This window comes from Cupressus sempervirens, chromosome 2 (genome assembly GCF_028749045.1).
Source record: "Cupressus sempervirens isolate cs-2001-9-10 chromosome 2, ASM2874904v1, whole genome shotgun sequence".
NCBI classification, from domain to species: domain Eukaryota; kingdom Viridiplantae; phylum Streptophyta; class Pinopsida; order Cupressales; family Cupressaceae; genus Cupressus; species Cupressus sempervirens.
Genome location: NC_143119.1, coordinates 617954528 through 617967458, shown reverse-complemented (window position 1 = coordinate 617967458; position 12931 = coordinate 617954528). Strand labels below are relative to the sequence as shown.

At 35.2% G+C, this 12931-nt stretch overlaps 1 protein-coding gene across 4 annotated transcripts in view; it reads left to right on the top strand.

Moving 5' to 3' along the window:
- The window catches only part of LOC149574896 (uncharacterized), a 132042-nt gene that overhangs the window by 78503 nt on the left and 40608 nt on the right, over positions 1-12931 (top strand). For 3 of the 4 annotated variants that reach the window (XR_016360104.1, XM_089814746.1, XM_089814744.1), the window contains exons 6-10: positions 3067-3187; positions 3329-3367; positions 3472-3546; positions 3821-3880; positions 4109-4173. Coding sequence is in view for 3 of the 4 variants with exons in the window: in XM_089814746.1 (XP_089670872.1) it covers positions 3067-3187; positions 3329-3367; positions 3472-3546; positions 3821-3880; positions 4109-4173 (360 nt within the window). In the remaining variant the exon portion in view is untranslated. The remainder of the gene's footprint in view (positions 1-3066; positions 3188-3328; positions 3368-3471; positions 3547-3820; positions 3881-4108; positions 4174-12931) is intronic. The other variant, XM_089814745.1, reaches the window with a different exon arrangement.

Here is a 12931-nt window from a genome sequence, read left to right as displayed (position 1 = left end):
GACAATTGCTAAGAAGAATGATTGATGAGAAAAGAGTTGTTATGAAGAATTGTTGGAGATCTGAATTGCGATGATAGAGATAGTTACAGAGAGGCTATAGGATTGTTGAATGATCAAGTACAGAGCATAAGGGATCTGATCAACACAGAGGAGTGCACTATACCGGTCATTTACTGTTGTTGTGTTCCTAACAGTTTCAGCAAGTGTTATAAGCAGATTACTAGGATGGGTGACCTCTCAGGAAGTCCCAATGCTTCACCTCTGTGAGCATCACCTAGATTCAATGAGTGCTAGGTGTTCCATTTATCCTCATGAGAGATGGATTTGTGTTGAATCACTACTCATGAAACATGGGTCAATGAGTTTGACTCAAAAACTACATAGTTAAATCCTGATAGCAATATCATAGTTTCAGAAAGTGTTTCAAAATCTTTTAAACAAGGTGTTCTTTATGATATTGCTATCAGGATTTAACTTTGTGATTTTGAGTCAAACTCATTGACCCATGTTTCATGAGTAGTGATTCAACATGAATCCATCTCTCATGAGAATAAATGGAACACTTAGCACTCATTGGATCTAGGTGATGCTCACAGGGGTGAAGCACCGGGACTTCCCGGGAGGTCACCCATCCTAGTACTACTCCAGCCTGAGCGCGCTTGACTACGGAATTTCCTCCATGGTTAAACCCAAAGCTTGCAACCCCATTTGCAAAACCTTCACCGAGTGTTGTGCCTTATGAACCATTCATTAGAAAGCCCCTTAAGCTCATCAATTGATAAGTAGGAGATAATTTCCATAGTAAGTCAAATTATGATATTGCTATCAGGATTTAACTGTTTGACTCAAAATCACACAGTTAAATCCTGATAGCAATATCATAATTTGACTTACTATGGAAATTATCTCCTACTTATCAAGGTATTCTTTGACAGGACTTATATGTAAATCCCTTAATAGGGTAAACATTGTAATGGTGGGATAAAATCCTTTAATAGGGTAGTCTGTAATAGGACTCTGGATACTTCTAACAATGTGTCAGTCTCTCTTAACAGAGTGAGTCACTCAGAAAGTGACAATTGTAGCTCCTAACATGGTATTCCTTTCACTGCAGTAGAGAAGATTTTGGGTGTCATCCCAACTGCAATTGTCCCTCTAACCGAGGATTTCTGCAAGACCAAAATCAAAGTGTTATGCGTACATGCATTGTTTATTGTTCATTGCATATTCACTTTACATTTCAGTTATATGCTTTATAATGCTGAAAGTTTATACGTGCTGCAAGTTTAAGGTTTCAAGTTTGAATAGGTGAATTGTGATAGTACTATTTCCCCCCTCTCAGTATCTATTCTTTCCAATGACCTGATCATAAAATATTCATATTACCAAGTTGCAACATCAAAACATCTGGCAAAGAAGAATGCAAAGCATTCCTGTACACAGTTTACTCTGTTTTCTAATAGGATGATACATAGATCAATATAACTTCAATTATTGAGCAAATCAGACCACAACACCTAAGATGTAGCATCCTCCGTAATCCATCTACATCATTCTCCAACTGCAAGCAGAAATATATCGATGCGCCAAGTCGCAGAACAAAATGCCAAAAGACAATCTGTTAGATAGTTCGCCAGAACATTCATATTTAGTTATTTACATGAGCAGGTTGTCAAAAACAACTCCAAACCTCTGGACAAGATTTGAAATATCAGGGAATACTTCATATCAACTCCAGTTTACTCCAATTATCTATATCATTGTACCCATATACAACTGATACTGTTCATCTCAGACTACTCTATGAAAAATGAATATAGACTGCATGTGATTGAACTACTCCTGAGGACCGCTGAACACATCTATCTTGAACATACCTTCCAAACTGCTGTGTGCAACTGTCAGACTGCTGTGGCAATTACCCAATAACTGATCTTAACTTTCTGTCCTCTGTATGCAACTTAACTTCTCTATGCAACTTCCTGACCATAGACAATCATGAAGGACAACAATTTTGACATGAATGACAACAAAACATTCATATGTGCAACAGATAGGGCGTGCCTCCATTATCTAGCATTAATACAGTTCTATGGTTTTTGCAATTGAATCAGTGAATTCTTTTATTTAATCCAAAAGAAAGATCTTCATTGATGATTTTCCCATCAATTCCACGCTCTATAGGCAGTTGTTGCCATTCACCTTCGTAGGTTCTGATCTTTTGTAATCTAATCTAGCTCTCTCTCTATACCGACACACAAAGACTTAAAAATGAACTTATTTTAATAGGAAATCTCATATAACAGTTCCAATCAGGGAAGGATTAAGACAGTTCACAAGTTTAATGGAGTTTGTATTGATCGAATCACACAAAGTGGGATTGTGGAGCCTGCCAACCTTGCAGTAATTGCCCATAAAATACTGCTTCATAAATATATTAAAAGGCTTGTCATTTTAGTGACAAATGCATTTAAAAAATGAAGGATTAAATGTGCTGTTAGAAACTAGCCATCACATGCTTGTAGTTTTAACATTTTTGTCAACATAATTTATGAGTCAATTATCTAACTCATTCTTTTAAATGCTGTAATGTTTTAAACACAATTCCAGCAACCTTTGGCTACTTTTGTCAATCATAAAAACATTAAGCTACTTGTTTTAACTTTTCTCTTCTTATCAAACATCCTTCTCACAGGGTCATTTCCAGAACCTTAATTTGACATGGTCATTTATACTAGGATGACTTTAACGTTTCCTGCATAGCTTTTCCAACTTTCATGGGTTTATCTATCTTGGGTTCACTTCTAGTTCTCCCTTATCATTGCTTTTAGTGTTTTCCTCTTTTTCAGTTTTCTGGAGTTCTTTTAATACATCTACTTACTATTGTAACTTGTGTACTTTTAAGTGGCATAGACCTTTTTTGTTCATTCATGGGCATTAATTTGATAATTTTTGGTCATTTTTTTAAACACCAGGCTTTTCACGGAACAGAAAATTCTAGTTTGTTATGTTTATTTTTAAATTTTTTGTTAACTTCAAATGGCATTTTTAATATGCATGATACAGGCCAAGATATGCCAATTTCCCCATAGATTATGACAATTCTCTTGGACCTGATCAAAGTGAAGGACATATTCTTGCCGCAGCTAAGCTTGGTGCTGAGGAACTCTTATCAGTAATTTTGAAGGTTAAGTTTGTTTTCAAATTTGTTATTTTTTGAAGTGCGTGCTAGCTCCTGTTTCTATACAAATGCCTTCATTTCCTAACATTTCCTAACATTTCCTTGATTAACTAATGCTAACTTAAAACTTTTAATTTTCCTTTCCAGGGGGGCAGTGTATTGACTATTGCAAAACTTCAGCATTTGGTGAGAAGCATGGTCTTTTTCAAGAATACCAGTGGAGATAATCTACAATTCTTGGTTAATTTATTCCAGCTAATTTCTATTAGAATAAGTTTGTTTTATGATAGGTAGCAAAAAGACTGTCTGGAAAAATGGTATTGGAAGCTGCAAAATGCCAGCTTGCAAAGCAGATGATGAAAACAGTAAGAAAAATGTTTGGAATAAGTTTTTCTCTCAGTTTTAAGTTGTTAAAATCTGCCTTGTGTGTAAAGGAAACTGATTACTGCATTTTGGTATTATTTGACTGGAAGGACTGAATACAACTATATAGTGTAGTGCATGTGTACTTCGAATTGTTGTTTCAGTGAGCCGTTTTCATTGCAAAAGAGTTCAATATCATTTTGAATCCAGGCATGTATTTGGTTTTAAGAAATTATCAGTTTTATCAATATTGAGATTCATTCCTCTGACGTTTAGGGTGGACAGGCTGTAGCTACAAAATTAGAGACACATGTAGCCTGCCTTGCTGCAAGACAGGTACTTGTTTCATGGGACACTTTGATACAGCATCCATTATATGGATATGTTTACTTACTTGGCTTCTAAAGAATAAAAATACTTATTAAACCTATGCATGGCTTCTTGAATAGACATCTCATTATTGCACAGGGCATTAGGACATCTCAACTAGCTTTAATTATTTTGTGAACCCTGCAAATTGTTCTCTTATGCAAATTTTGAGTAGGATTCTCTCTTGAAAGCCAGGGGTTTGCTGGTGCTGCATCACGTTATGTTGCTTTCCGAAGTATGACAATGTTTCTTGGTCCATTGTATGTATTTCTTCCTCGTATGTTTATCTTTCATATGGCATTTTTAATATTTTCCCAACATTCCATTTGAAGGAAATTGCACAAAAATGGTAAGAAGAGTTCCAGTGTACTTTCCAATGCTCTTAATTCTAGAAATCCTAATGTCAAATTATAGCTGAAATATAAAGCTTATACTTTTTGAATCAGTATGCATCTCTTATATTAGAAAAAAACTATAGTAGTTTAAAAGATTGTGTATGCATGGGTAGATTGGTTAATTCCTACTTCACAAAGATGGTATACCACTGTAATAAACATTCTAACTTCAGGATTATTCTATTTCTAATGAAATCACCCTATAAATAAATGAGAAAATGTCATGTCCCCACCAAAATGAGAAGTCATAGAAGTCTTGATTACATCAAGTTGCAGCCGCTAAACTGTATTAACAGCCATTTAAATAAGAAAGTCATTTAACATTAATTTAAGGGAAACAGTTATTAAAATAAATAAATAAAATATTTTAAGATAATAATTTCCTACTATAAAAGACAATTAAATTTTAATTAGGGTCAAGAGTTGCGACTCTTGCAAAAAGGCTCAATAATGAAAAGGCACTACTCTTCCCTCATATGGGAAGATATAAAATGGACAAGAATCCATTTGAAATGGGCTTCCAAAAAGGATCGAAGGAAATAAGTGTTTGTTTGGTAATCATAAACGGAAGAATCAGAAGTACAGTTCTGATTTAAATAAGAAGTGCAGAACTGATTGTGAGAAGTTGTGTCCCTTTCAAAGGGCAGAAATAATAAAGAGATGCACTCTTTCAAGGGTGCTAATGGTGAAAGGTTGTGTCTCTTGCCAAAGGGCATTTCTGATAAAAAGGGGAGGGAAGGTGAGACCTCTCCCTCACATTGACAGATATAAAGAGAAGAAGGTTCATTTGAGGGAAGGGGGCAGATGAGATTAAGTAAGAAATGGAAATCACAGCAGATTCAAAAATATAAATTGTGGTCTTGCAATATATGCACAATATTGAAATTCAGATTTATATGAATGTCATGCTTAAATTCACTTATATGCATATACATTCGTAATACATGAAAGACCAATATAATTAATGGCCAAGTCCTTAGTCCATTTGTGAATGCCTTTGTAAGGATAGGGGGTTTGTGTAGGGAGAGGCAAAGTAATACCTCACAAGACAGGTAAGTCCCAAGATGGGGTAAAGACATGCATCTCTATAGCTTTGAGGGGGAAGTCCTGAGATGGATATGAACATGTATTCCTGAAACTTTGAAGGAGCTTGCTTGTAAATGGTTTCCAAGTGCCCTAGTAAAGTAATTTCACCATTCTCTATTAAGGTAAGGAAAGTAGTGAATAATAGGTTAATAAAAATTATGTATATCAGTCATAGTTTATTCATAATTCATGAAATACTAGTATATTGCTATAGTCATAGCCTAATCTTTAGTCATTTGCTATTGCCCCTTAATTGGATAGGTTAGTTTTGTTAGGGATAGGCAGAGTAATTCGTCAGAAGGTAGGTGAATCCAAAGATGGGATATGAATGGGGTCTTGAAGCCTTGAGGGAGCCTACTAGATTGGTTTCCAGGTGCCTTATGACAAGTAACTCCCCATCCTCGTGAGGGTTGATGATCAGGAGATTAGGCATTGGGGCTTAAGTATGTTAACTGTCAAATGTATTATGACTCATTAATTGTTTCTTAAATTAATCTGTTTTGAATGGATAGTGATGTATGCTAATCAGTTGGAAATTGGTAGCCTCCTATTAACGAAGATTACAAAAACATAAGTGATATTACCTTTTCCAAGGACAATCCAAACCCTATTAAGGTATTTAAGGGAAAATCAAGTCCTGGTAGGGAAATTGCAATTTGTATCTGAGCATTGATCCTGCCATCGTACAGGGTAAAGATCTAACAATTGTATCCTTTATTCCACAGTTCAAAATATTGTTATCAACAGCTTATTGCCGAGGACAAAAGAAAGATATCAGAAAATATAAGTCGGAAACTTCTCGAGAATATATTGGGAACTTGAAATCTATTTTTCCAGTCAAAAATCTGTTTCTCCAATCCTGATGGAACCTTCTTTCTCCTCTCTGCGATATTTTGAAGCTTGTCTGCGATGACTTATCTGAGATAAGTTGATGTTTCTTCTCGGGAGCCAAAAAATATCGCAATAAGTAGACTTATTGCAGATATATTTTGAATTATGCTTTATTCATTCTCAGAAAACTGATAACATCAGATACTTGGGAAAACTTGTACTATAGTCCCATCCTAATTTGATAAACTTATCAGAATTCAGATTTAATGGTACCTCCAATGCCAGATAGAGTGATAAGTGATCCATAACACACCCCATAAAAGTATATTCCCAAGCATGAGTCATTCAATCATAGGATTAATCAAAATCCTAGGTACTTTGGCTTCAGAATATGTTTAAATGCTCATAAATAGAACAGATCTAGAGGAAACTTCATAAACAATTTTTTGGCCATATTCCTAATGATGTGAATTGATATTAAGGAGTGATTCTAATGTCAAAAGCCGATAACCACTCTCGCTAAAGAAAGTGACAGCAATAACAAACAGATGAACGTGCATTTATATGTAACACATGGGTTGCTCAAATCAACGACTCTACAATGAAAATCCATGATAATGACCAATAATACAAGGCAGCAAACTGATTCATTAAAAGAAGAAGTGTAAGGTGGTCAACTTTCATTATAATCTAAAACAGCGGTGGATATAAAGTAAGCAATATTATTAACATGTTTGACTTCTTAATCAGCGTTCTTCTAATACATATCAGCATTTATGAAGTCAGCAATAATTGTAAGAGACGGCCATGTAATTTATGAATGGAAAATGCTGCAATTCCATTAAAAAATATACCAAATTATGATTTTGAAAAGGTCACCAACCAAGGGGTGTGATTTGAAGGGTGCATTGGGAAGTCCATGGCTCATTAAGAAAAGTCACAATGTCATTTATTTAAAGAGAATTTGCTAATTAAAGGTGCAAGCAATATTAAGAACATTTAGATTGTATCAAAGAAAATGAAGTGGTGCGATAAGGATGGTTACTTATAGACTTAAGTTGAAGAGGTTTGATTTCCCAAAGAAATTATTTAATAAAACATGTCTTTGTAGAATGTTCTCTTTAGAGGAATGTATCCCTCCATGAAAGGGCATTAAAAAAAGAGGATATAAAACCAAGTCTATTTGAAGGAGATATAAATGCGTGTTGGAATTAAAGATAGTATATCAGACTTTCACCTACAGATCTGCACATGAAGATATAGAAAAGATCATTGAAAAGGAGTTATCCAGCAGTTTTGTAAGGAGAGAATGCAGATGTAAAGAAGCAAAGTTTATAAAGGATATTGCATTGAATTTTTGAGAGGATTTGTAGATAAAAGTGTACAAGGGTTTGGCACACCAAACAGGTTCCTTGCATATGCGATTGATGCAAAAGACAAAATATTTGGATTGATGTCACCAATACTTGACTGTAAAGAATGCTATTGTAATATTTCCTTTCTTTCTTAACTCCGAGGACGAGAGGAAACTTATCTCAAAATACTGACTTTGCCAATTATCAACTCATTATTTTGTATGAGAATCATAAGGAAACTGAAAGACTTAGGTTGCAGGGTTTGGGCCTTGCTAGTTGGATCTGGGTCTGGGTCTAGGTATGGAGTCTTGACGGGTTCAGATTCACGTTGGGTTGGTGGCGGGTTTGTGTAGGGTCCACACCACGAACTTTGGGTTCGTGTGGACCCATAGTCCATGGTGCAGACTTGTGGGGACCCACCACGAAGCCAAGGATTTTAGCAGGGACCTAAATGGACCCACACAAACCCCATGTGGACCCCAAGGACCCACAAGAACCCATGGCCCATGGGACCAAAAAGTAACAAAAAAACACATTGAATAACATTTTTTTCTTCGAACCCTAAAAGGAGCCTATTAGAATACATCAAACTCATTTTATTTCTCATTTTCTCTCATTTGGCTATCTCATTTTGGTGTGTCCGTTTCACAAGCTTGAAGAGAAGGTGCTAGTGATTGATTGTGGAGTCACAAATCATTCCAAGGATCATATTGAGTTTTCTAGGTATGCATTTAATCCTTTCTTATAGTTCTTTGATACCTTGTTTTATGTTTTTGAAAAGTTTTAAGTTTTTGTATAAGTTTTGAAATATTTTTTTTTCATTTTTGTTATAGATTGCACCAATGAGTAGTCAAAGCTCAGTGGGTGGGGAGGTGTCGCAAAAATATAAAATTGAAAAAGGTTCTCCTTTGTGGAAGTATGTAACAAGACTTAAACTATGTCCTCAAGGGGGGGTGGGGGGTATATGGAAATGTAATATTTGTAATACCCAATATAGAAGTTCTTATTACGGGGAAAAACTTCATTTTCTAGGATTTGGGGTTAAAGGGATCAAGAGATAGAAAAGAAGGGGTTGCCAACTTCTCAGATAGAAACAATGTTAAAAGAACAAGAACAAGTTGATAGGTTAGATTCAAGGAGAAAACAAGAAAAATAAAAAAACAAAGCACCACTACCGTCCCGTCAAATAGCCACTAGACATCATCCTTGTTTACCTATTGCTTCTAGGGATGAAAAAGATGTAGATGCACTTGAGACCACCACCTGCAAGAGAGGCCTATTAGATGGGTCATTTCAAAATAAATTAAGAGACATTTTTGATGTAAAGGTTGGGAAATGCCTCTTTGCAAATGGTCTTCCATTCAATCTAGTTAGGCCACCTTATTGGAGATAGATGGTGCAAGCAGTAAACCAAGCTTGTACTGGTTACAAGGTCCTGGGTATGAAAATGTGAGAACTACTTTATTACATAGTGAGAGAAAAAATGTAGACAACCTTCTCAAACCAATAAGAGATTCTTGGATCCAAACGTGAGTGACTATTGTCTCTGGTAGATGGAAAGATTGCAAAAACCATCCATTAATAAATGTGATTGTTGTCTCCCTTAAGGGGGTAATGTTTTTGAAGGTGGTTGATTGTGAAGGGGAGGTAAAAGATGCTGAATTTATTTATAGGATTCACATTGAATCCATAGTCCACAATTGTTGATAATGTTGTCCAAGAAATAACAGACAATGCAAAAGTTTGTAAGGCTGCAAGTGGTTTGGTAGAGGCATGATATGATCACATCTTTTGAACAACATGGATTGTCCACTCAATAAATTTGGTCATGAAAGCAATTGGCACCCAAATTGAATGGGTGAAATTGAAAAATGTATATGAGGAGGGTGAGGAGATCCAAATGTTTGTGACAAACCACCATATGTCACAAGCAATTTTCAGAACTTTCTCCAATATGAAAATATTGAAGGTGAAGTATAAAATTTAAGTTAATTATTTTCATTTATCATTGTGTCATGTTGACATAATTGAATAAAATACTATTTGTTTTGTTTACATATTTAAAATGTGTTATTGACATACAATTAACATGTTATTAGGTGACTAGAACTTGATTTGCTTTACACACAAGTGTCCTTAGACGACATGTGAGGATGAAACATGCATTGTGATAGATGGTTATTAGCAACCAATGGTGTGTTTGGAAGCAATTAAATACAAGGGCCAAAAAAGTGAATGCAATGATCTTGGATGATGATTGGTGGGCTCATGTGAATTATGTATTAGAATTCATCGAGCCTATCATGTCTATGCTTCGGTTTGCCGCCATCGATTAGCCTTGTTTGGGGGATGCTTATGATACCATGGACACCATGCTAGAGAGAATAACATTTGTAAGTTTAATACAAATTATACAATCCTCTATTCTTGTTTATTGAGAAATATTAATTTTTAAAATTTTAATTAACATTACATCAAGATAACTTACATGAACAGCATTTGACATCCTAGGTCATTGATAGGAGAGAGCATGATCATGAGGACACCTCGTAAAAAAAGGTGGAGTCAATTGTTCTTCAAATCTTGAGATATAGAGATCTTGAGGTTGCTATTGGGTATAAGAAGGCATTCAATAGGCTCTTTAAATATCCTGAGGTGGCATCAAATGCTAGGAGAGAGTTAGTCTTAGGAAATGATGTAGACCCTGATGCTATTAATGACCATTGTAGAATGGATGCTATTAGATTGTGGTACCTATGTGGGCAAGACTATGCACCTCTAACCCCTTGCCATTAAGATCCTGTCACAACTAAGTTTTAAGTTTTGTTCTTGCCTTTCTTTATGGCCACTTACCTTGTACAATTGACACTCTTAGATGTATATTGTATTTCTAATTTCTTTTTAATTTTGTTGGTTGTTTCTCTATATTGTGAGCTCTTCTGTTGTTGAGCAAAATTGGAGAACATACTCCTATATCAACTCAGTGAAGGGTAACCGGCTGGGTGCTAAGAAAGAAAAGGACTTGGTATTTATTCACAACAAAGCATCATGCAAGGATCCTAAATAGAAGAAGGGGGCATAGAAGCTATGGGATATAGCACTTGAGTCTCCTGACTTGGATATGACCATTCAGGATCTAGCTACCTTGTTGGATGTGGATGATGACGGTGATGATACAACATTGCCTAGGGCTAGTGGAACTGGTTTGGATTCCAATGATGAGGATCTTGATTTAGTTGCAAAATGAACCCATTGATCCCTTATTTTTTGATGACCCATGTGACCCTTGAAGGTCCTTGATACAATGATAAACTATTAAACACTTGCCACTATTATCATTATGTTTCAACTTTATTATTTGATGAACTAGTCTGTCTTATAAAATTTCATTTTGCTATGTAGTAATTCAATGAATGTTTTTGTTTAGAATCGTGAACATAGATTAATGAACGACTATTTAATGTTTACCTTTGACATTTGGCCAGCAATATATATTCAGACTATTAAATGATTTAGTTTTCTAATATGCATGCTTCTTTTACTTTTTTGTATATATAATGCGCACACACACAAACACGAACCCCACAAACCTAAAGGGGATTTATTTTGGCCCCAACCCATGCACCCATACCCAAATCCTAACCCAAGCTGACAACTAAGGGAAATAATAGACATAAGCCCAAAGAGTTTTTGCAATAAATTGTCTTCACACATTAAGGATGGGGTCGACCTTGTGATATTAGAGGCCTCAAAGGATAGTTGATGAATACTTTTAAAAAATTTTCAGGGCTTTCAGGGTTGGTCATAACTAGGATAATAAAGGAAACATCACTTGGTTTTATATCTCCAATTCCTAACTATGTCACAAGCAGGATCTAGGGATTACGAATCTCTAATGTCAATTTGGGATCCTGCTATTGGAAAAATGATTTAGTAGGTAGATTAAAACTGACTTTGCTTGAGCGCAAGCAATCTTGGGAGGGTGTACTGTCATGTGCCCGCCAAAATAAGAAGTCGCAGCAATTTTTATTACATCAAGTTGCAACCTCTATTTTAGCAAAAGATTAAATAAGAAAGTTGCTTAATATGAATTTAAGGGAAATCATCATTAAAAATAAATAAAAAAAATACTTAAAAAATTCATATAATAAAAGACAAGTAAATTTTAGTTATCAGTCACTCGTGACTTTTTCAGAAGGGCAAACTAATGAAAAGGTATAACTCCTCCCTCACATGGGAAAATAGGAGAGGGACAAGGATCTAGTTGAAATGGGCATTCCAAAAGGATCAAAGGAAATAAGTGTTTTTATTTCTGTTATCAGAAAAGGAGGAATTGGAAGTACAAATCTGATATATATAACAAGTGCAGATTTGATTGTGAAAGGTAGTGTCCTCTTTCAAAGAACAAATATAATAAAGAGTTGCACTCTTTCAAGGGTGCTAATGGTGAAAGGTTGTTTCTTGCCAAAGGGCATTTATGATTGGAAAAGTGTGGCCTCTACCTCACATTAAGAGATATGAAGGGAAGAAGGTGTTGGCATGTTGATGATGATGAGTGATAGGATTAGATGAGAGTTTTGGTTGGATCATCATTCATGTATTGTCATTGCTGGCAACCAGATGATCTACATATCATAGATCAATTATTCTAGTGATTGGATTGATTAGAGATCTAAATTGGCTAAGTATGGAGTGTAGTGGACAAAACAGAGACAGTTTCAGTAAATTAGATGCGCAGTAATCATTATGATGAATGACTTATAGGATATCATCTACAAAGGCAGTTGAAGAGGATAATGCAATAATATCTACTAGATATTTTACAAGGAATTAAGATCTAATAAAGTTTACAGGTCACTATGTGATGAACAAATGATCAACAATATATATATGTAAAGATTTGGTAAACTTGGTAAGGTTTGTGATGATGATTGAGAAAACAAGGAGGATAGGAATGTTTGAGCTATGGAGGCAAAAATTTCAAGGTAATATTGCTTGCTCATGAGTTTCTAATTGCTATATATTTGTAAAGATTTGGTAAACTTGGTAAGGTTTGCGATGATGATTGAAAAAACAAGGAAGATAGGAATGTTTGAGCTATGGAGGCAAAAATTTCAAGGTAATATTGCTTGCTCATGAGTTTCTAATTGCTTTTGAAGCCGACTAAGGGTAATACGTTTAGGGTTATCTCACCGACTTAAGAACAAGATAAATATGATTCAAAGATCGATGTGACACGTATATATGAGTTTTTGATGCGATTTCAATTACTGTGGTTGAAGGTAAGTGTAATAGAAGCAACCCAGTGTAGAGTAGTGGTCAAGAGCATAAAGGATCTGTCATGCATTGAG